The following is a 25838-nucleotide window of genomic DNA, read 5'->3' on the forward strand; positions in this document are numbered from 1 at the left end:
TATATTTAAGGTGGAGGTTGATAGGTTCTAAATTAGTGAGGGTGTCAAAGGTTACGGGGAGAAGGCAGGAGAATGGTTTTACAGATCTGCCTTTAAAACATTAACTTTTACATTTTTAGATATTGCACTTCACTGCTGCAGCAAAACAACAGTTTTCACAACATCGGTCAGAGTTAACCTTGGGTGTTGCGTCCTAGCTGTCTATACCATAAGCAAGCCAATGGATATTTGAGATCAGTGTTCCCCTTCTTCCATACTATCCCAGTCAAAGCACCATTCCAACTGACTGCCTACTTACAGCATGTGGCTTTATTCCCCAGTTCAAGCTAGGACAGTACAATGTGGAAAGCAAGCCCCATCTGCCCAGAGTGACTGGTTTTAAACTGCAAGTAACCCATCTTTCCCTTCTTCTGTCAGCAGAAACAGTTCTGACAGGCTTGGTAGCTAGCCACAAGTGAAAGCTCAGTACATATGACAATAATTAATTTACTTCTGCCCTGAAGGGATGAGAGAACAGGTCAATGATTGTGGCATGGTTACTCAATGTTGAATTTCCAGGAAATTGAGGGGAAACTGAACTGGGGAATAAAGCCACATGCTGTAAATAGACAGTCAGCTGGTATGGTCCTTTGAAAAATATTTACAGTAAGATATTTATATCTTATATCTTTATATTTATATCTTAATATTTATATACAAAACAAAATTTAATTGAAGTGGTGCTAAATGTGAGGTAGTGTTCATGGGTCCATTGTCCATTCAGAAATCTGATGGCAGAGGGGAAGAAGCTGTATCTGAATTGTTGAGTGTGTGCCTTTAGATTCCTGTACCACCTCATTTATGGTAGCAATGAGAAGAGAGCACATCCTGGGTGATGGGGGTCCAGAATGATAGATGCCGCTTTTTGATGCATCGTCTTTTGAAGATGGCCGCGATGCTGGAGAGACCAGTGCCCACGACGAAGCTGGCTGAGTTTCCAATTTTCTGCAGTTTTCCAATCCTATGCAGTGGCCCCTCAATACCAGAGGGTGATGCAACCACTTCGAATGCTCTCCACAGTACAAGTGCAGAAATGTGCAAGAGTCTTTGATGACATGCTAAGTCTCTTCAAACTTCTGAAGAAATATAGCTACTGTCATACCTTTGTTGTAATTGTATCAATACATTGGGCCCAGGATAGATTGCCAGAGCTTACAGCAAGATGGGAGAGATTTAACAGGAACCCATGACACCTATTTTTCCACCCAGAGTGGTCAGTATATAGAACGAGCTGCCAGAGAAAGTGGTTGAGGCAGGTACATTTAACAACATTTCAAAAAAAAACTAAACAAACTTGGATAGAAGAATAGAAAGGTTTTGAGGGATACAGGTCAAATGGGACCAACCTCCCCAGCAGAGGACACCTTCAAGAGACAATGCCTCAAAAAGGCAGATCCATCATTGAGGACTCCCATCGCCCTCCTCCCATTGACACCATCGAGGAGGAGGTACAGCTGCCAGCTCAGGTGGTGGGTGCGAGGTTGATTTCAACAATTAAGAGAAATTTGGATAGGTACATTGAGGAGAGGGGTATGGATGGCTATGATCTGGATAAGACTAGGCAGATTATGGTTTGGCACAGACTAGAGGGACTGATGGGCCTGTTTCTGTGCCCTGGTGTTCTATGACTCTTAGATGAGAATCTTGATCATCATGAATTTTCTGTACAGTCTCCAGTGCTCAAGCATCCTTATTAAGTGTTGACCAGAACTGCACGCAGTATTCCAGCTGACATCTGACAGAAGTTTTATAAAGTTAGAGTACAATCTCCCTGCTCTTGAATTCAGTGCCCCGACTAATGAAGGCCAGCATGCCATACATCTTAAGCACTTATCTACCTGCACTGTCACCTTCTAGCATCTTCAGAATGACAGACCAAGGCCCCCGATCCTCAGTAGGACCCTACCATTCTTGTCCCAGCCTCAGTAGTGCTTCTTAGAATGTATTCTAGATTCAAGATTGTTTAATGTCATTTCCAGTACACAAGTGTAAAGGAGAACGAAATAATTGTTACTGTGGCTCATATGCAGATCACAACAATAAGATAAAGCACTCAATAATAAAAAAACAATGAATATAAATACAAAAGACAGATTATATGTAAATTAATTATGTGTCCATAAAGATACACTAGGCACATGAGTGTCTGTACACAAGGTGACTGACAGGAAATGATGAAGTAGTGGTGGTTGGGGATGTGGAGGGGTGGGTTAGTGGGTAGAGGTGTTGATCAGCCTTACTGCTTGGGGAAAGTATCTGATTTTGAGTCTGTTGGTCCTGGTGTGGATGGCAGATTGCCTCCTCCCTGATGGGAGTGGGGCAACAGTCTGAACAGAGTATGTTACTGGCCCGATACCAGCACCTTTCAGTATACATGTCCTTGATGGCATGCAGGTTGGTGCCACTGATGTGTTGGGTAGTTTTGACGACCCATCGTAGAGCCCCCTGTCCGCCACAGTGCAGTTTCAGTACTATGAAGTGATACAGCTTGTTATGATGCTCTCTGCTGCAAATCTATACAATGATTGAATATTGTTGTGCATAGTCCAGCTTGTTTCAGCCTCCTCAGAAAGTAGCCATCTGCCATTTTTCAGCCCATTTCACCAATATCGTATCACCACTCGTTGTGGGTTGGGGAGGTGGAAGGTGGAAGCTGCAGGTGATTACATGTTGTAACCCATTAAGTGGAGTGTGGAAGTAGATGAGGAAGGTGTGGAGGGCAGAAGTGGGGGGGGTCCTATTTGGAGGTGGGGGCTTAAGAGGGTAGTTGTGTGTAGATCAGAAAGGCAGAAAAGGATGAGGGGAAGCAAGTTAGCTGAAATTAGAAACTACCTGAAATTACACATTAAAGCCACAAAGCCTTTAGATTCCTTCATCTAAATTAGTGGTCACCAACCAGTCGATCGCAATTGACCAGTCGATCTTTGAGACTTTCCCAGCAGATCCCGAAAAAAAAAGAAAAATAAATACACAAATACTGTTGTAACGTGAGCATTATAAAAATAAGTAATACTAATTTGGATAATGGTAATATAGCAATACTCCCCCTACGGAAAGCTGTTTGGTAAAGAGAGGTAGTTTCCGGGGTTGCGGGGTTTTACTTCCATTCTTTCTGCCCGGTGCACATGTGTGTATAGCCCCTCCACCATGCACCACGTGTCAGTGAAAACCCCTGTATGTTAAATATTGGTTTTGCCGTCCCAGATAAAGTTGTTCCTTTGGGCATGAAGTTGTCACGTGGTCCTTTTTCAAAGTAGAAGTTACTACACGTAAATTATGCCTGATAAACCTTTTGATGCAAAAGCAAATTTTACCCCTAGAGCGCATATGTGAGTCATTTTTAACCCACACTTAGTTGCTTTCCCTGGTTATTGTGTTTCTCTTGTTCCACTGCCCAGCGTCGTGCGTCACATGTGTGTTGACATCATGTGACTGCTGTATTTTTTCAGCGTAGCTTGTGCTGCATCAAAGTGACCAATCAGATTAGATAAGAGTACAGACTGTTGCAAACATCAATACTCAGCACTCCCTGGTGATATCCTGCAAGGTAGCTAGCTAGCATGGCGGAGGCTCCACAAAAGAAGGCGAAAATGTACAAATTCCATCCAGAATGGGAAGAGGAATTTCTATTTACCTTGGTGAAAGACAAATGTGTACGTATGTTGTGCCACCAAACACAAGCACTGACGAAGAGAGGGAATGTGGAGCAGCACCACAATACCAACCACCAGAAATTTAGACAGCTACCGCCCAAAGAGCGCAATCCGTGCCAGGAAAGCTGAGGAGCTGAAATCGGGGTTGAAGGCCCAGCAATCGTTTTTCACAAAACATGCTGTTCAAAATAAGGATGCTGTTGAAGCATCATTTTGTGTAAGTCAAGAAGCCTTTTACAGATGGCAATTTATTCAAGGAAGCCACAGAAACAGTTTTTAATGACTTTAAAAACAAAGACGACATCAAAAATGCAATACATAATATCGCTTGGCCCTGCAACGGTGACAAGGAGGGCAGAGTCACTGTCAGAGGACGTGGATCGACAAGTGTTAAAGGACTTGTCACTCTGAATATTTTTCACTGCAGTTCGATGAATCTCTGGATATAATGCAAAGCTCAGCTTGTTGTATTTCTCAGAATGGCTTTCCAGGATTTTACAACAAAGGAGGATTTCCTCACGTTTGCAATTAAAGGAGAGAACAGGAGGTGAGGATATTTACAATGAGTTTAAAAATATATCCGTGAAAATGACATCCCCATTCAGAAACTGGTGGCAATTACTATTGATGGGGCCCCAGCAATGCACGGTGTGCGTGTTGGTTTTATAGCACTGTGCCGTAATGACCCTGATTTTCCCGACTTCCTGGATTATCACTGTGTGGGAAGGTCGTGGACTTTTCCCATATAATGACACTGGTGGTCAAACTGATAAACTTGATTCCAGCAAAAGTGCTTCAGCACTGTTTATTCAAGGTGTGATTGGATGAGCTCGATGCCGCTTACTGAGACATAAATCTTCATGCTGATGTTCGGTGGTTGAGTCACGGCAAAGTGCTGCAAAGATTTGTTGACTTGTCTGAGATAAAGACTTTTCTGTCGACAAGAAACAAGGAACACAAGGAAATGTCAGATGATGCGTGGCTGCTGGATTTAGGGTTTCTGACAGACCTAATGGCTAAATTAAATGCACTTAACAACGAGCTTATGGGAAAAGACCAACCCCTGCCCCACATGATAAGCACAGTAAACGCACTTAAGGCCAAGCTCGGTGTTTGGATTTCAAATTTAAAGAATGGGAGGCTGACACATTTTCCCAACTTGGAACGGGAGGCTGACACATTTTCCCAACTTGGAGAAATTGTTACAGGTCATCAAGGAAAAAAATACTTTTCTCCCTAAGCAGTACTGTGCTTACCTAGACAAACTGGCAACAGGTTTGAACGGCATTTAGGGGAGTTAAACGTCATGAAAGATATTGCTGCATTTATTTCAAACCCATTTCTGCTGATTGATATAGAACAGATAGCAGCCAAACTCCAGCAAGTATTTGGTGTGCCAAATGATGGAAATAATTGGTTTGCAAAATGACATCAAGCTTAAAGCAAGATCAAGGGAAGGTGACTTTTGGGGGCTTGTCAGCAGGGAGGAGTCTCCTCATCTCATCACGTGCGCAATAGAAGTCAGTGCCTACTTCAGGTCAACTTATCTGTGTGAAATTGCATTTTCACAGATAAAAATTATTAAATCTAAGTACAGGAGCTATCTTACTGAGACACCTCACAGGCTGTCTCAGACTGGTTGTCTGCAGTTATGAGCTAAATTTCAGGGAACTAGCAGACAGTATTCAGCCGCAGTCGTCACACTGAATGCAACAGTCAATTTTTATTCACTTATTTTTTGTGTTAAAATAAAATTAAATAATGAAACTTGGAATTAAAGGTATGAAGTATTGTAATATTCTTAAAGAAAGAGCACTATGGCCTGTTTGATATGCTAGTTACAGTATTTTCTTGGCTGAATTAATTTGAAAGTTTGACAAATGCATTTTATGTAATTCAAATACAAATAGCCCAGATAAAAGGCCTCAAGTTGGAAGTACAATGAGCTGTTTTTCCTCTAAATGATTTAGTAGGTAGATCTTGCCTTTCACTAAGGTCGAGGTAGGGGATCTTGGGCTTAAAAAGGTTGGTGGCCACTAATCTAAATTGTTGACATACAACATGAAAAGCAGTCCCAACACCAAAAGCTTTGGAACACCACTCGTCAACCAGAAAAGGCCCCTTTTATTCCCATTCTTTGCCTCTTGCCAGTCAGCCAATCCTCTACCCATGCTAGTATCTTTACTGTAATAACATGGGCTCTCAAAGCAGCCTGATGTGCAGCACTTGTCAAAGGTCTTCTGAAATTCCAAGTGCACAACATCCACTGACTGTCTATCCTGCCTGTTTTTTCCTCAGGGAATTGCAACAGATTTGTCAGGGCAAGATTTTGCTGACTTTGGCTCACTGATTCACTAGATGTTTCATGAACAGCTGCATTTCAGGATTTCCAGCATCTGTAGCATAATCCTGCTCAAGGATGTCAAATTGCCAGAACTGAACCACCAACTGTCAGGTGTATGCACAGAGAAGCTTATTTAACTACAGTACTTGTGGACCTACGCAAACACAGCTTAGTGAATACAACTCAAAGTTAAACAGGCTGCCAACTGCCTTTTAAAATGGGTTTGGTTTTAGGTAGGGGAAAGATAACAGCTGTAGAATTAGATTGCTGTACTGATTAACTGGTTATATCACTATCTGATATGGGGGAGGTCACTGCACCAGTTCTGAAAATTCTGAAGTGGATTTTAAACTCAGCCAGCTCCATCATGGGCACTAGCCTCCTCAGCATTGGGGCCATCTTCAAAAACCAAGGCCTCAAAAAGGCAGCATTCATCTTTAAGGACCCCATCACCCAGGACACACCCTCTTCTCACTGCTACCATCAGGAAGGAGATCCAGGAACCTGAAGATGCACACTCAACGATTCAGGAACAGCTTCTTCCCCTCCACCATCAATTTTCTGAATAGAGAATGAACCCATATACACAACCTCTATTTTTTCTCTTTTTGCACCACTTAGTTTCAGATACATATACATTTCTTATGGTAATTTATAGCTTTTTATTATTATAAATATTGCTGCAAAACAGATTTCACAACATGTGCTAGTGATATTAAACCTGATTCTGATAATGTGGTTAAAATATTAAAGGCGGCAAATTGGGAATGACAAAATTAATTTTTTTAAATTTTATTTTGAGCTACAACATGGTAACAGACGTTTTGCCCAATGAGTCCATGTTGCCGAAATAATTGTGACCAATTAACCTGCTGTAGGTCTTTGGAATGTGGTGGGGGGGAGGACGTGTGGGGGGAAATCATACAATCTTCTTACAGACAGTGACAGGAATTGAAGCCAGGTTGCTACTACTGTGATAACATTATGCTAACCACTACATACAGTAGTTAGTAATGAAGGTTATTGCAGATCACAGGGCGACCTCAACCACTTAGAGAAGTGGTTAGGGCTGAGTAGCGGCAAATTGAATTCAATACAGATAGAAGTGAGGGGGATGAATTTTGGAAGTCAAACCTGTGTAAGACCTGTCCTATAATTGGGAAGGCACTAGAGAGGGTGATGGAACAGAGAGACCTGGGAATACAAGCACATAGCTTGTTGAAAGCAGTGTCACAAGTAGATAAAGTGATGAAAAAGGGATTTAGCACTCCAATCCTCAGTCAGTCTTGACTACAGTCGTTGGGACATTATGTTGCAGTTGTACAAGTCATTGGTGAGGCCACACAAGTACTGCGTACCATTTTGATTACTGGTGTAGTAGAAAGATGTGGTTCAACTAGAGAGTGTAGAAAAGTTTGAGAAAGCTGCCAGGACCAGACAGACTGAGTTTGGAGAAAGGTTGGAAAGGCAAAGTCATTATTCCTTGGAGTGTAGGAGAATGAGGGGTGACTCAGGCTGAAAAAGATGGAGTGTTGGTGCCAAAACACAGTATTGTTTCACGCCGGTGCTTATAGGGAATGGCTCAGATAGATTGCTGTTGTGTTTAACCTGACCACTTTGGCCTTCATGGAGTTGTTGCAGGATGGTAAGGAATTTTAGGGGACAGCCGAGCTTTGACAGAAACTTCAACCTTCATTGCCTTCTTGCCCAAACAAAAACCATGCAAGAGCCCTTTCTCGAGCTACTATATGCAGATGACTGTGCTCTTCTCTCACACTACAGGGGACGCAGTCACTCAGATCGCAAAGGCTGCATGGGTTAATGGGCAGTCTGAAGAAAACAATGATCCTCCATCACAAGCCCGCCCCCCCCGCCGCCCCAAGCTGCATGCTCCACTTCATAAACTCACAAAACACAAGGCTATCCTTTCCCTTGCTTTCTGAAGCGGCTGCACATTGACTGGTTAGAGAGATGCCAACTGTTGAAGCTGCACAAGCCACCAGCACACCAGCTGCCTTGCATAGTTGAGGTGCAACAGAAAGGAAATTAAATGCAGGTTATTATAAACCCATAAGACATAGGAGCAGAATTAGGCCATTCAGCCCATCAAGTCTGCCCCACCATTTAATCACAGCTGATCTCAGATCCCATTCAACCCTCTCACAATATCCCTTGATGCACCAACCAATCAAGAATCTGTTAACTTCCACTTTAAGTATACCCAAGGACCACAGTTTGTAGCAGAGCATTCCACAGATTCACCACTCCTTGGTTAAAAAAAAGTCCTTCCTTCTGTTCTAAAAGGTCACCTCTCAATTTTGAGGCTGTGCCCTCCAGTTGTAGAAACCCCCGTTACAGGAAACATCCTCTCCACGTCCACCCATCCACCCAAGGGCTTGGAGCTCCTTTCTGGGAGCGTGCAAAGATGGTAGGGCAAAGATCTGATCTGATCAGAGTGGCAAGGACAGCCCAGCACATCTATGGATGTGAACTTCACTCTATTCTGGACATTTACAGCAGCAGGTGCTAAAAGGGCCCAGAGGATCATCAGGGACTCCAGCCACCCCAACCACAAACTATTTCAGCTACCACCATCTGGCAAGTGGTACTGCAGCATTAAGGCCAGGACAACAGGCTCAGGGACAGCTTCTTTCACCAGGCCATCAGAATGATCAATACACATTGATCTGATTGTGTATCAGACTATACAGACATGTACACAAAACTATTACTATACAAGCTTAGTGTTTGGGCAATATCCTCCCATCATATCCTCCGCAACTTTCGCCACCTTCAACAGGACCCCACCACCGAGCACATCTTTCCCTCCCTACCACTCTCAGCTTTTCGCAGGGATCGTTCCCTCCGCGACTACCTGGTCCACACGTCCCTCCCCACAGATCTCCCACCTGGCTCTTATCCCTGCAAGTCCCCGGTGCGGCCTCCTCTACATCGGCGAGACCTGACGCAGATTGAGGGACCGCTTCGTCGAGCACCTACGCTCCAGCCGTCACAATAGACAGGACCTCCCGGTTGCCACCCACTTCAACTCTGCCTCTCATTCCCATCTAGATATGTCCATACATGGCCTCCTCTACTACCATGAAGAAGCCAAACTCAGGTTGGAGGAGCAACACCTCATCTACCATCTGGGTAGCCTCCAGCCTGGTGGTATGAACATTGAATTCTCCAATTTCTGGTAATTCCCTCCCCCTCCCCTTGTCCCAGGTCCCCCTCTGCCTCTCTCCCCTTTCAACTTTCTGCTTCTTTATCTCTTCAGTTCTTTCATGCTTATCCCCTCCCCCCTTTATCCTTCCTCTGATTGGTTTTCCACCTGGTGCCTCTAGGCCCTACCCCTTCCCCTATTCTCTATTACTGGGCTTCGGCCCTCTCTTCTCCCCCATTCCTGATGAAGGGTCTCGGCCCGAAACACTGGCTACTCTTTTCTCACGGATGCTGCCTGACCTGCTGAGTTCTTCCAGCGTTGTGTACGTATCCTCCCACATTCCCCTTCCTTATTCCCTGTACATTGCAATAGAGATGCAACAAAGAATTTTACTCCCTTGGTTGTAAGAAATAAAATAAATACAAATACCATTTCTCTCCTCACTGTCACATGGTACAGGCAGCAATCCTAAGATTACTACACTTGAGGTTCTGTTTTGCAGCTTCCTTCCTAACTCCTTGTATTCTGCTTTCAGGACCTCCTCTCTTCTCCTATGTTGCTGGTACCAGTGTGTACCACAACCTCTGGCTGCTCACCCTACCATTTCAGAATATTGTGGAGACATTCAGAAACATCACGAACCCTGGCACCTGGGGGGCAAACTACTACCTGTGTGTCCTTTTCATGTCCACAGAATCGCCTGTTCCCCTGACTATAGAGTCCCCCATTCCTGCTGCCATCCTATAATGTTTATAGTCAATCTGGGTGACCACACTTACTGCTCAACACAGACTTTGTGCAACAGTAGTGAGAGAAAAAATAATTAAATTTTCTTTCTTTTGGGTGCAAGTTGGGAACATTCCAAATGCAAATATCAAATAGACGAGTTTAATACAATGCACTTTTTACTGGCCTTCCAAATTAATCTATTGACAAACTTCAACTCATTCAGAATGCCACTGGTAGACTTTTAAATCTAACCAAGATGAGGGAACAAATCACTCCCATCCTAGCTACTTACTCTGCATTGGCTTTCTGAATCTTTTAGAATTTATTTTAAAGTTCTCTCAATAGTTTGGAACTGGAGAATATCATAATTATTTTTGTTTTATAATCTTGCTTGAGCAGATCTTCAGATCTTCTTCCACCAGTCTCTTAAATTTAAACAATCTCCCTCAAAAAAATAATTGGCAGGATCTCCCAGTGGCCACACATTTTAATTCCACATCCCATTCCCATTCTGATGTGTCTATCCATGGCCTCCTCTATTGTCAAAACGAATCCCATCTCAGGTTGGAGGAACAACACCTTATATACCGGCTGGGTAGCCTCCAACCTGATGGCATGAACATTGACTTCTCTGACTTCCGTTAATACCCCTCCTCCCCTTCTTATCCCATCCCTGACATATTTAGTTGTTTGCCTGTTCTCCATCTCCCTCTGGTGCTCCTCCCCCACCTCCTTTCTTTCTCCCGAGGCCTCCCGTCCCATGATCCTTTCCCTTCTCCAGCTCTGTATCACTTTCACCAATCACCTTTCCAGCTCTTAGCTTCATCCCTCCCCCTCCAGTCTTCTCCTATCATTTCGCATTTCCCCCTTCCCCGCTACTTTCAAATCTCTTACTATCTTTCCTTTCGGTTAGACCTGACAAAGGGTCTTGTCCTGAAATGTCGACAGCGCTTCTCCCTATAGATGCTGCCTAGTCTGCTGTGTTCCACCAGCATTTTGTGTGTGTTGTTGTTAATTGGCAGGTCAGCTTTTTTTGAACTACACTCCTGAACTGTGGAATTCAAAACCTAAAACTATAAAGGGATGCAGACTCAGATGACACTTAAACACCAGCTCAAAATATATTTAAACTTGCTTTTAACCAACATCTTTGTCATCTATTTTCATGTTTGTACTTTTATCCCATTTTAAAGCACTTTGAACAGTGCTCGATAAGTTACTATTAAACCAAATCTGCTACCAAGTTGAATCAAAACCCAAGTACATGCCAACACTAATCAATAGTTCAGCAAATCACTGCATTGTTTGCCAAAGACTTGGCCATTTACTATTATATATTGTGCAAGATGACCTTGCCCATCTACAGAAACACTTCCTATTAATGGAGCTCTGTGCTGCTAGCAACGAGCTGGGGTGAAGTCAATGCTAATCAGGTTTACAGCCAATGAGCTGCAAGTAAAACAAACAGCAGGCAATAGTTGTAAACAACAGGGCTGGGCAGCTGATCAGCCCAGCTGTAGAGACCTTGTTCCAGTGAGATAGCAGCCAAATCATACTCCCAAACTTGTACAGCATGGTCTCACATGACAAAACTACCTAAAAATACTCTAGCAACACACACAAAATGCTGGTGGAATGCAGCAGGCCAGGCAGCATCTATAGGAAGAAGTATGGTTGCTGTAAAAAATACTCCATGTGTTTTGCTTCTCCCTTCTAGAATTGTACAACTTTCAGCTATCATTCTAGAGGTTAGTTCTATTGTAGAGAATGTAGTACTTAACACGAGAAGCAGAATTGCTGCTTTATCTCAGAGCACCAAACCAAGCCTCAATGTAAACAACAATGAGCCTTTAAGGTATTGGTCAGACTGCACTTGGAGATTTGGGCTCCTTATCTAAGATGTACTGCCATTGGAGAAGGTCCAGAGGGCATTTAAGAAAATGATTCTAAAAATTAAAAGGAGGAACATCTGATGGCTTGGTGCCTGTACTCACTGGAGTTTAGAAGAATGAAGAATTGAAACATCAAATACTGGAAGGCCTGGATAGAGTGGGTATGGAGAGGATTGTGGGGGGGAGGGGGGTCTATGGCCAGAAGGCACAGACTCAGAATAGGAAGACTTCCATTTAGAATAGAGATGAGAAGGACTTTCTTCACCCAGAGGGTGGTGAATCTGTGGAATCCATTGCCACAGGAGGCTGTGGAGGCCAAGTTACTGGGTATATTTAAAGCAGAGATTAAAAGTTCTTGATTAGTCAGGGGATCAAGGGTTACGGCAGGAGAATGGGATTAAGAGGGAGAATAAATCAGTCATGATGAAATGGCCTAATTCTGCTCCTATATCTTACTGTTGTATCACAGCCAGCATGAGAAGAGGCACAACTTGCATCTTACTATTTAATCTGTTGTCTACATTAGTTCTATTAAAAAGCATTTTACCACCAGTGTTTCCCTAAAACTGCTTCACTCTGATGTGAACCAACATTTTAGCTGGAATAAAACAAAGACCACAAGACAATTGGAGCAGAATTAAGCCATTCAGCCCATCAAGTCTGCACTGCCATCATAGCTATTTTATTATCCCTCTCAACCCCATTCTCCTTTGATGCCCGGAGTAATCAAGAACCTATTTATCTATTTAGAGATACAGCATGGAATAGGCATTCCAGCCATTTGAGCCATGCCACCAGCAACTCCCAATTTAACCCTTGCATAGTCAGTGGGTATACTAAGGCAGAGGTTGACAGATTCTTGATTAGTTAAGGCAGGAATAGTTATTGGAAGGAGGCATAAGACTGAGGCTGAAACAAAAATGGATCCAACATTGTGACAGAACAGGTTGGCAATGCCAATTCTCCCACTAACCTTGCCCCTTTGCCTAGTTAGTCAAACCTCCTCATTCTGTCCCTGGTCTCACTTCCCCAGTAGTTCACACACTTTGCCCTCCCATTCTGCAGTTCTTTGGAGTTCACCATTTACACACACAGATAAAGTGTTCCAATTTTGCATCTGAAATAATTATTATGGCCTGGTCTTGTGATTCACTAGTTTGGCTGATCAAAACATTCCCTTCAGTAACATGCTCTACTGGTTTATAACTCATAAAAGCAAGGATTCTGGACACAGGCATTCCAAACAGTTTCATTTATTTTCACTCTATGCAAGGCTGTATATGGTGACGTGTGTACTTTGATAATAAATTTACTTTTAACTTTAAATTTGTAACACAAAATGCTGGAAGAGCTCAGCATCTGTGTAAATGAATAAACAGTTGACTTTTCAGGCCAAGACCCCTCATCAGCTGAGTCTGCTCCAGCTTTCCAACATCTGCTGAATCTCGTGTTTCATTTATAATACTTTAGGAGAGTTCAGAAGCTTGTCAAAGTGTAGGGACTGTGGCATTTATAAACCACTCAAAGGACTGATGCCTTTTCACGCACAGGCCATCCCCCAGTTGCAGCATTGTCTCAGGGAACTGTTCAGGCTCTGCAGGGACTTTGTAGTTCATGTTTTGTTCCACATGTTTTACTATCTATATATATACTAGATAGATAGATATATTTTATATATATAGATATATATTTATAGCTACTATAAATAAATAAATACTCTTTTGCAAATTGGATGTGGTGGTCTTGTTGTTGTGCTTTTAAGAATTTCTATTGTTTTTTTTTTGTTTTATGGCTGCCTGCAAGAAGTGAATCGATGTATATGGTGTATATACTTTGATACCAAATTAAAACTTTGACAAGCCAAACTGCTCAAGTTATAAATGAACAAGTAGTCAGAAGGGATGAAGAAATTGGAAGGAAGCACATTAGAAGGGCTGCCAATGTTTCGATAGATTCATGAATGCTAGAAGAATCAAGGGAAATGCAGGGTGTTGCTGATTTTGTGAATGGTGGAGCTGGCGCAAGATTCCATGTCATGACAGAGCTACTCAATTCTATGTACTGTTCTAATTATTTGCCTTCAGTTTCACTATGACCAGATAATAGCTTCTTTCTGAAAGAATTAGTCTATAACATTGTATTTGGAGTAGGTCAAAGTTTGGCACTGTAATGTTCAATCTAACACTTCCCTCCCATGTAGTCCACCATGTGCCTATCAGCTTCGGCATGGACAGACCCAAGACCAGCTGCAAAAGGAGGGTTGAACATGAACAAACTCCAAAGACTTCATCCAAGGGACAGAAGATCTTTGCCTGGAAGACCATTCTGACCGGCTGCATCACCATCTGGTATAGGGTGCGGGAGAGGCCACTGCACAGGATAGAAACAAGCTGCAGGAAGTTGTAATGCAGCAGCTCCATCGTGAGCACTAACCTCCACAGCATGCAGGACATTTTCAAGGAGCAATGCTTCAGAAAGATGGCATTCATTGTTAAGGAACACCATCACTCAGGATCTACCCTCTTCTCATTGCTTCCCATCAAGGTGGTGGTACAGGAAACTGAAAGTGTACACACTCAATTGAGGAACAGCTTCTTCCCCTCCACCATCATATTTTTGAATGGACATTGAAACCATGAACACTACCTCACTCCTTCCCCCCTCCCCTTTGTCCAACTTATTTATTCTTTTAATATACACACTTGTAATTGCAATTTACAATTTTCATTATCATGCATTATAATGTTACAGTGCCACATAACAAATTTCATGACATATGCCAGTGATATTAAACTTGATCTAAAGACATACGACAGGCTACACCTAGGGACAACTTGAAAGACTGGCCCAGGACAGAGGACGCTGGTGAGATGCTTCTGGTAACCGATGCCACAGTAGGGTTGATGGGCTTAAGCAAGCATGTGCCTAATTAAGAGTTTCTTAAATATCTCCAATGTATCTACCTCCACCACTATTCCAAAAACCTACCTCTGACATCTCTCCTACACTTTCCTCTAAACACCTTAAAGTTAAATCTCTTCACATTAGCAAGTTAGATTTCATGTTTAATAGCTGTCAGAATAGCAATTAGGAGTAATTATTAACCCAGTTGAAAGTAAGTACGAAGTTATTCAGTCATGGTGACTTTCAGAAAAATCACTGTTAGTCACTTGTCTGCCTACATCCCAGATAATGCTTTCACATTTCCATTTTCAGAATTGGTATTTACTGATCTTGCTGGCCAATACATTCCAATTCTTAGTTTGTACACTTAAAAACAAAATCACTTTGTCAAGACATTGCTGCCAATTATTAGAATTAAAATACATTTTTTCTAGAATGAAGAACATCATGTAGATACAACTTGGGGCACCATGGCAGTGTGACACTATCACAGCTCAGGGTGCAGCTCGGGAGTTCAATTCTGTCATCATCTGTAAGGAGTTTATACATACTCCCTGTGAACCACACAAGCTTCCTCCCACATTCCAAAGACAATGGTTAGTAGGTTAATTCAGCATTGCAAATTATCCTGTGATTAGGTGGGTCACAGGGTAGTGTAGCTTGTCGGGCTGCGAGGGCCTGTTCCGCACTATCTCTAAATAAAAAACTTGATTCTCGGTGGCGGGGAGATCATGACTGGAAAGATGAAGAAAATCAACTTCAGAACAGTGTTTCAGAGCAATCAGAAAGAGCTACTCAAAGAGAAATGGAACCATCTTATGGGCTGCCCCACCACATCCCTAGGTGTTGGCTGCTATGCATGTAGTGGTAGTGTAATCATTTGTCTCAAGGAAGGGGCTGTCTGCTGGTGGGTCTTCAAGAACTCTGATTCAAAATCCTATTAGTCTGGCTCAATCCTACCCCCTTTGCCACTTGCTGATCACCACAGGATTTAATCTGGAATGCCAGTGTGGATTCCCTTAATGGAGAAGGCCTGTGCGTGAATCAGTTTAATGTGGGGAAGCTGACACATGGGATGTCACCACATGATCCTTGACAAATCGGGGTCAGGGTCTAGTGACATGGAATGGAAGACAACTGGGAACTCTTCCCTGGAGAGGGTCTCCAGCCTTCACTGGAAAGAACCTGCACCCTACCTTTGCTGTTGTGATGTTCATCTTCTGCCAGCTCCACTGTTGAGGTCGTGGTTGGATCACTCTGTCTGGAAACTCCTCATTGCCTTTACCATCATGGGTGACCCTACCAGGAGCCAAGCTCCAGACGACATCACTCTCATGAACTCACAGGCCTCTGCACCACAACAAGGTGACGATCCTTACAGAACATAGAAAGCACTACTGCACGATACAGGCTCTTCGGCCCACAGAGTTGTGCCAAACATGTCCCTGCCTCAGAAATTACTAGGCTTACCTATAGCCCTCTATATTTTACTAAGCTCCATGTACCTATCTAAAAGCTTCGTAAAAGACCCTATCGCATCCGCCTCCACCACCGTTGCCGGCAGCCCATTCCACGCACTCACCACTCTGAGTAAAAAAAACTTACCCCTGACATCTCTTCTGTACCTACTCCCCAGCACCTTAAACCTGTATCACCCATTGTGGCACCCATTTCAGCCCTGGGAAAAAGCTTCCACACAACCCACACAATCCTTGGAGAAGTATCATTAATGCAAATAATGCATTTCACTGTATATTTTGATGTACATATGATAAATCTGAATCTAAACTCTTTTACCAAAGAAACTGAAAAAGCCAACAGTCAATGAACAAAGATGAGTTATGAAAGGTAGATGGAGGTTGGACCACAGAAACAGTGAAGTTTGTGGCAGCACCGGGAAGGTTTCCATTTTGAGTAGTTCCTCTAACTGTGCCATCACACCTTTCTACATCACACCCAGTAAAAAAGGGAATATATACTCAGTAGTCACTATTACTAGATACACCTGCTTGTTAATGCAAATATCTGATCAGCAACTCAATGCATAAAAACAGACATTGCAAAAGAGGTTCAGCTGTTGTTCAGACCAAACGTCAGAAAAAGGGAGAAATGCAATCTAAGTGACTTTGACCATGGAACGATTGGTGGTGCCACACGAGGTGGTTTAAGTATCTCAGAATCTGCTGTGCTCGAAAATCCCAAGCAACCAGTCCCTAGAATTTACTGAGAATGGTGTGGAAAAACAAAGAAATGTCTAGTGAATGGCACTTCTGTGAATGCAAATGCCTTGTTAATGAGAGAGGTCAGTGGAAAATGGCCCTGACTGGTTCAAGCTGACAGGAAGGCGACAACGAAGAGGATGGGCTCCAGCCCCAGAAGACCAGAAGAGTTCCACTCCTGTACTCTGAGTGTAGCAAGATACAACGGGAAGACAGCAACAGAGAGTCACAATTAAATGAGACTTTACAGATCATATAGAAACCACAAGAGAAGGAAGCAGGCTTCCTTTCTACTAACACTGAAATACAAACCACATCAAATACCAGCACTGTTTATAGCCGGCTCATATGTCAGTTACGTTGACACCCACAAAACTGCACTGGAAACAGCACACAGCACAAAACCAAGGGTTAGAAATACAGGAAGCCTGCTTTCTGCGCAAGTGCCAAAAGAACAGCATTTTTCTCGAACATGGACATAATCACCTTTTAGAATCAAAACCAATAAACAGGTCTCTAGCTTACCTTGCCCATGCAATGCCCTTGCCTGCATTATCTCCATATTCCTCAATGCTCATCCTATCCAAGTACCTGTCCAAATCCCTCTTAAAAGTTGTAAATCTGTCTGTGTCCACCTCTCGTCCGTTCCAGTTATTCACTGAAAAATATAACCCCTGATCTCAGAGTCAAAGAGAGGGTTCTTGAAATTTCTCCCCGACCCTAAACTTGTGCCTTTCATTCAAGACCTAGGAAAAAGACTGGACACCACAGTAGCCTAGCACCATAACAGCTCGGTGCACCGGAGTATGGAGTTCAATTCCGATGTCATCTGTAAGGATTTTGTACCTCCTTGTATGTGAGTTGATTTCCTCTGGATGCTCCCATTTCCTCCACATTCCAAAGGCATACAGTTAATAGGTTGATTGGTCATTGTAAATTGTCTCGTTTTTTGGCTAGGGTTGAATAGGTGGGCTACTGGGTGGCTCCGCCTGAAGGGCCAGAAGACCTGTTCTGCACTCTAACTCTAAGTCAGGGGCTTCCAACCTTTATGTCATGGACCCCTACTATTAACTGAGCATTCTTTGGATCCCAGGTTGGGAAACCCTGCTCTAAATAAATTTCTACCCTAAAAAAAAAATTAGATCCCATCTATGCCCCTCAGTTATAAACCCACCACAAAGGGTCACACCCCTCAGTCTCCGCCATTACCTCACCCCAACTCTCCAGTCCAGGCAACATCCTGGTTATTAACAAGTTGATTCTACCAATTCATGAGCCTATGAACACTACCTCACAATCTGAAGGGTCTCGGTCCAAAATGTCGACTGTACTCTTTTTCCATAGCTGTTGCCTGGTCTGCTGAGTTCCTCCAGCATTGTGCGTATTTCACTATTTTACAATTTTATATTCTTAATGCAATCGAGTAATTTTTATGTTTTGCATTATACTTCTGCTGTAAAAACAAATTTCATGATGTACAGCATGTCAATGATAAACCTGATTTGGATCAGATTAGTATTGTGAAAAATGCTCTTTCAATGCACGAAACTCAATTTTTTTGTTGGCCTTCTGTTTGTCGAGTCTTGGCTGTCCACTTTGGTGGTGCCGTGCCTCTGTGTCCAACGAGACCTGCTGTATGGTGAACAACTTGCCCTCCGCATCCTACAGCCCTGCATATCACATAGGCAGCTAGGACACAACATCCATGGCCAACCCTGACCAACGTAAGGCCTCCACTAAGGAATACCAAAAAACTTTTTTCCCCCACGCTGTTCATACAGATCTATATTACAAGACCTAGGAGCAGAATTAGGCCATTCAGCCCATCAAGTCTGCTCCACCATTCTATCAAGGCTGATTTGTTATGCTCTGACACCTTGACTAATCAAGAACCTATCAAGATTTATTACAGCAGTGCATCAAGGTAGCAGTGGTAAAACACAATGTTTTAAAGTATCAGAGAAAGTGCAGGCACGCAACAAGGTGCAAGGCCATAACAAGGCAGAATGTGAGGTCAAGAGTCCACTTTATCATTAAAGAGCCATTCAATTGCCTTATAACAGAAGGATACAAGCTGCCCTTGATCCTGGTGATATGCACTTTCAGGATTTTATATCTTCTGCCCAACATCTAGGGTGGGTGCAGTCTTTGATTCTGTTGGCCACTTTACCAAGGCAGTGAGGAGTATAGGCATTGTCCATGGTAGGGAGCCTGGCTTCTGTAATGTGCTCCACAACTCTCTGAAGTCTCTTGAGATTATGGTAGAACAGCTGCCACACCAAAATGTGATGCATCTACTTTATGATACATCAGTAGAGGGTCAAGAGAATAATTCCAGGAATGAAAGGGTTAATGTATTAGCAGTGTTGATGGCTCCAGGCTTGTATTCGCTGGAGTTTTTTTAATGCAAAGGGACCTTATTGAAACATATTGGAAAGCCTTGACAGAGTGGATGTGGAGAGGACGTTGGTGGCAGAGTCTAGGACCAGAGGACACACCCCCAGAACAGAGGGACATTCATTTAGAACAGATGTGGAATTCATAGCCACAGACAAGAAGTCAGAGTATATTTAAAGTGAAGGTTGACAGGTTCTTGATTAGTAAGGGTGTCAAATGTTACAGGGAGAATAAAGCAGAATGGGGTTGAGAGGGATAATAAATCAGTCATGTTGGAACGGCAGAGTGAAACACAATGGGCCAAATGGCCTGGTTCTGCTCCTATGGCTATGGTCTGAAATGGGGAGGTTAGGCCAAGGGTCGGCAACCCACGGCACCAGAGCCCCATGCGGCTCTTTGATCTCTGTGCTGCGGCTCCCCGTAGTTTGTTAGTTTTTGAAATGTAATTCGAAATTTGAAGATTATGGTGATCTTGTACAATCTAAAAACGTGGTGGCGACCCATTTCCTGGCACATCCGAACCGGCTCACAATTAGCCACCGTTCCGGCTAAGGGAGATAGCCTACGGGGGTTTGTGAGTACGTGTCTTTTGGAGCATCCACGCCCACGGGGACGGGTTGAGGGAGGCTTTAAATCAAGGCTGTTTAGTTCGAATAAAGTTACCTTTGACTGCAGTGTCTTTATTTTAGCGCTGCGTGTAGCGCTACACCGCTACAACGTGTTTTTTTATCACTATTAATATACATCACCACTGCCAATGCCTGACACCCACCAGTGCGCGCTTTCTTTTAATTCTTCGATCCAAGGTAGGCTACCTATGGAGTAACCTTCAACCCAACGTCTTTTTCTCGGAGTTCAAAATGTTTTTGTTGCATGCAGAAATGTAATTTCGTTTTCTCTGCAGGAGTTCATCAATTTCATAAATGCAACACATTATAGTTTGTTTATACGTAGCATAAAGGCAAAAAAAACCGTTGTATGCAGTGTTATTTCATTTTAAATGTCAAACGGGTTTTGTGGCTCCCAGTGTTTTCTTTTCTGTGGGAAATGGGTCCATATTGGCTCTTTCAGTGGTAAACGTTGCCGACCCCTAGGTTAGGCTAATGCGCTAGAACATAGCAGATACAATGTAATGTGGAAAACTGGGGATAAACTAAAGATTATCCTTGTTACATGTACATTAAAACAGTTAAATGCTTTGTTTTTAAACTGCAAGGATTATGCTGAGCAGCCTGCAAGTGCTGCCACACTTCTGGCACCATAGCACATCTACAACTTCACTATCCCTAACCCGTAGTCTTTCAAATGTGGGAGGAACCCAGTGCACCCAGAAGAAACCAACAGTACAATCTCATAACAGACGGAGGTGGGAACTGAACCCCGATCTTACAGCTGGTACTATAAAGCAAAGTGCTAACCACAATGCTATCTATCGGCCACCGGCCGTTTAATCTTGCATTAAGGAGATCACTCTTTCGAGAACTAAACATTAGTCACAAATATCAGCTTGGCTCTTCAAGACAGCTGAACATTTTTTTTACCTAGAGCAAAGGGGTTTTAAAAGGTTCTACCCAAGAGTGCTGTGGAGGCCAACAACATAAAGGGATAAGAGTTAACTGCAGTGAAATACAGATGGAAAAGATCAGCCTGACACAAGACATCTCAAAACCTCTATAAAGTATACTCAGCTTATAGACTCATCTCTAAGGTGGTTGAGAAGCAGGGTAGTGTAGCTGTTAGCCCAACACTATAATAGCGTCAGAGTTCACCGCTCAGGAATCAGTTCCTGTCACTGTCTCGAAGGAGTTTGTATGCTCTCCCGTGACTGTGGGTTTTTTCCAGATGCTCCAGTTCTCTTTTGCCCCACCCACCCCCAACATTCCAGAAATACTGGCTAGAGTTGGTAAGTTGTGGGCATGCTGGAAGTGTGGTGACACTTGCAGGCTGCCCATTGCAATCTTCACTGATTTGATTTGAAGCAAATGATGCATTTCACTGTATGTTTCAATGTCTTTATTTGGAGTCACAGTTTATTACAGGCCATTTAGCCTATTGCACCCATCTCAACCGAGAGGCACCATTTCAGGCCCTTGGCTTTTTGGAATGGTTACTTTGACTGGCTTCTCCCTTATACTAGAAATTATAAGTGTGGTGATCAAACTAACTGCTAAGAGCGCTGCCACAAATGAGATACACTGAAGACCAACACTCAATGCTTTGGGAACAGCTTCTTCTCCTCTGCCAGATTTTTGAACAGACAGCAAACACTTTTTTTTTTGCACTACTTAATTTTTAAAATACATTTTTTACAGTAATTTATAAATTTTCATTATGTACTGCAATATACTGCTGCTGCAAAGCAAATTTTACAACAATCTTACTAAGTTAATTCAAGTTAACAAATAGAACTGCCATGAGTTTGAGTCTGACATTGTGAATCATACCCTGCACTATTGTATCTTCCAATTCAAAGTAATCAATAACTTCCAATACTTTTAACATCCATATTGATTAACCAAACAGTGATATACAATACTTACCGCCCAATGATGCGAGAATCGCCAGTCTCTATGGTAAGCTGAGAGCTAATAGCCTCAAAGCTTGAATTTTCCAACAGCTTCATCGCAGAAGACTTGACTCAATCCAGCTATGGTCTCTGAACCAGGAACTCAAGATAGCAAAACTGTAACCAAAAAGAGGGGGGAAAATGTATTTTTAAATTACCAAAATCTCCAAGGCAAACGTTATGCTCAGCACTTGAATACACTCAGTGTCAATACATCACAACCCAGGGATTTTCTTTGAGTGAAGGAGGATGAGAAGGGTCTTGATAAATGTTCCTAGAATGGAAAAAACTACCAAAAAAAATATGTTCAGTACTGCTCAGTCCATCTCAATACATCACATTGAGCACATCTACCTGAAACTCTGCCGCAGGAAAGCAATACCATTATCAGGAACTCCCACCACACAGAACATGCTTCCTTCTCACTGCTGCCAACAGGGAAGTGGTACAGGAGTCTCAATACCCAGACCGCCAGCTTCAGGAACAGCTATTACCCTCCAACCTCAAGCTCCGGAGCCAGAGGGCAGAACTTGACTCACATCACTGAAATGTTCGCACAACCTCACTTTCAAGGACTCTTCATGTCATGTTTGATATTTATTTATTGATCTTTATTACCTTTCTTGTATTTGCAGTGTATTGTCTGTTGCATACTGGTTGTTTGTCCATCTGTCACTGATTCTTTGTATTTACTGTGAATGCCCACAGGAGAGTGAATCTCAGGGTAGTACATGCTGTATGTAATGATAAATTCTACACACACACAGTAGCATAATGCTTTACAGTGCCAGGAATCACCAATTGGGGTTCTGTAAGGAGTTGGCACAGTCTCACTGTAATTTGTGGGTTTCCTCCGCATGCTCCAAAGATGCACGGGTTAGAGTAAGTTTGGGCATGCTGTGTTGACAGTGAAAACACAGCAACAGTTGCAAGCTGTCCCCAGAACATCCTCAGACTGTACCGGCTGTCAACACAGAGTCTAATTTCACTCCATGTTCTGATGTACATGTGACAAGTAAAGCCAATCTCCCATCTTCATAACAGATTCTGCAAATACTGAAATCCAGAGCAGTCTGGAGGAACTCGGGTCAGGCAGCATCTGTGGAGACCTACTGTGTTCATCCAAATGTCCTCATGCTTTCCTGTTGAATACTTGTACACACTGGATTGCCTACTCCACCTAGATGCATCTCCCCCTTAACTGCAATTTGGAAAATTTTGACATAAAGAACCACAGAATTATCCATCAGCTTTTGCTGAGTTATGCCAACTAATCCTCAATGAACTCCTCTGATACTTCAATTGTCCACCTTTGATGGAAACTAATATTTCAGATACAATAAGTGGCCATTGGTAAAAATTCCATCTTCCCCAGAACACCTGGGTCCAATTCCACACTGCCATCGTAGAGAATTCCCCACATCAGCTGTTACGGTCTGGTTTGGGGCTACATCCTTTCACAATACAAGAAAACTACAGTGAACTGTCAGGTCAGCAGAAAAGGACCATTTTATAATATGGATTACATTATAAATACATGCTGATATTTATGCACATTGGCTACAGTCTACCATCACTGAAGGGCTTGTACGTGTCCAGAACAAAGAAGCAGGTAGAGCAGGGGTGGGCAAACTTTTTGACTTGAGGGCCACAAAGGGTTCTAAAATTTGACAGGGGGGCCGGACCAGGAGCAGATGGACGGAGTGTTTTGGTAATACACCTCATAAGAGAAAATAAAATATCATGGGATATGTAGAAAACATGTGCTTTAATTTCAATTGAAAATGAACAAATGCATTACAACAAAATATCTGTCTTTGAAGTCCCATGGTATTTAGCTATTTATTGAAATGACTTTTAAAACACTGAAAATTAAATGAATAAAATACAGCTTTTTTTTTAATAGTAACAGTTATTATTTTAAAGCACTGAAAATTCTGTTATCCTTCAAGATATTATCATCATCACTCTCCTCCTGACTGTCTTTATTTCAAAAACGGTAGGAGATGCAGGTCTACTTGTCCCACTCCTTCTTATTCAATTGTCCCCTGTGCCAAAACTCAACAATGACCAGCACAAAGACAGAACAGTGACAACTCGCCAGTATGCGGAGCGCGTTATTTGATCTGGAGCGCATTTTTTATTTTGAGAACGTACGTGCACCTGCGCACTACTCATGTCCATCACTTAACAGAAATGACATGTAACATGTAAGGCTTATTGAAAAAAATATTTTCAAATGCATTTTTTACATAACACAACGAAGAAACTTATTTTTAATTTCAGTGGGAACAGTGTTGTTGGTCTCCCTTTTTAGCCAGCGCATCAAAGTCTGGATTTAGTTTTGTTGTGGCAATTCTCAGGATGGATCTGAGGTGTTGGTCAGTTAACTTGGATCTGTGGCTGGCTTTGTTGATGTTCATGACGCTGAACGTCTGTTCACACAAATAGGTCGAGCCGAACAAAGAGTAAAGCTCAAATGTGGAGTAATACACTGCACCTCAACAAAGGTCAATGTGTAGCGGTGTGCTACATGCAGCGCTAAAATTACGACACGGAGTCGGTAACTGCAATCGAAGAAAAAAAAACTTTATTCGAAATCCCCAGCCTCACTTTTAAGCCTCCCTCAACCTGCCCCCCATGGCGCAGAGGCTCCAAAGCTCTGTGCTCGCAAATCCCCGCAGGCTATCTCCCTTAGCCGGAATGCTGGCTAATTGTGAGCCGGTTCAGATGTGCCAGGAAATGGGTCGCTACAAATGTATATTGAGTGCGTCATCTATTGGGAAAACGCCAGAATTGCAGGGGAAAACCGTTAACAAGGTTTATTAATATAATTTCATCAAGTTCTGCGGGCCAGATTAAAAAGCATATGGCCCGCGGGCCGTAGTTTGCCCATGCCTGAGGTAGAGGGAAAAAATACTTGCGGACTACCCACCCAACAAACTGCTTTTCTCTTCCCAGAAGGTTCTTTCTGGAAAGCTCTATAGACTATTAAAACCAGATTTCACACCATTTTAAAGGCTGCTTCCCCCAGGCAGTAAATCTGATCAGCCACCCTACCCCCTTTCACCCCGCACTATTACAATGCTGTTTATATTGTAAATAAATGCAGTGATTGATGCACATTTGATTCTATATCTGTGCTTCTAACACTTTTATATCATCTTTGTAATTGTTGAATTTTGTTTATTGTTGTGTGCCAGCAAATTCCGGTTACATATAAATATACATAGGGGATAAGCTGACCTTTGAATTCACTAACACCAGACAATGTTAGGAAATAATTGTCCAATATACAACTGTGGGTAGGAATGGGGACACAGGAGGGTACAGATGCTGGAATCCAGAATAACAAGCTGCAGTGACTACAGCAGGTTGAGCAACATTCGCAGTATAGGGTAGGGAGGGAGACAGAAGCTATTTGCAGACACAATGATTTCTCAGCACCTGTTCCCTCCATAGCCTGCAGATCTAAATCAATGTGGCAGACTTTCTGTTTAGGCCACCTGCTGCATGAATTACCTGTTCAAATGCCATCAGACCAGATTTGAAATCATATGCCAATAATATGAATAATGAATAATGAATAATTTGAAATCATATGCCATAATGATATGCCAAAACAATGTCATTATCTTGCTGCTAAGCATACACTTCTGACACCACCTCTCCATTGTCTATCAGTGGCTCTGCTGTGGAGAGTGAAGAGCACAAAGTTCCTTGCTGCACACATAACAGGCAATCTAACCTGGACACACACCTCCTCACTAGTCAAGGTGGCACAGCAGCGTCTATATGCAACGAGTGAGGCTCCCTGCCCCCATTCTAACAACTTTCTACAGTAGCGCCATCAAGAGTGTTCTGTCAGGCTCATCACTGTGCTAAAGGAGCTGGAGGACATCAGATGGCAAAACCACCAGAGGAGTCTC

The 25838-nt window shown here is 42.8% G+C and overlaps 1 protein-coding gene across 1 annotated transcript in view; it reads right to left on the reverse strand.

The window, feature by feature from the left end:
• LOC132395258 (repressor of RNA polymerase III transcription MAF1 homolog) overlaps positions 1-25838 on the reverse strand; it is a 62485-nt gene that overhangs the window by 20654 nt on the left and 15993 nt on the right. Inside the window, exon 2 of the mRNA XM_059971588.1 lies at positions 21884-22026. Within this exon, the coding sequence (XP_059827571.1) occupies positions 21884-21966 (83 nt within the window). The 5' untranslated portion in view covers positions 21967-22026. The remainder of the gene's footprint in view (positions 1-21883; positions 22027-25838) is intronic.

Source organism: Hypanus sabinus, chromosome 6 (genome assembly GCF_030144855.1).
Source record: "Hypanus sabinus isolate sHypSab1 chromosome 6, sHypSab1.hap1, whole genome shotgun sequence".
NCBI classification, from domain to species: Eukaryota; Metazoa; Chordata; class Chondrichthyes; order Myliobatiformes; family Dasyatidae; genus Hypanus; species Hypanus sabinus.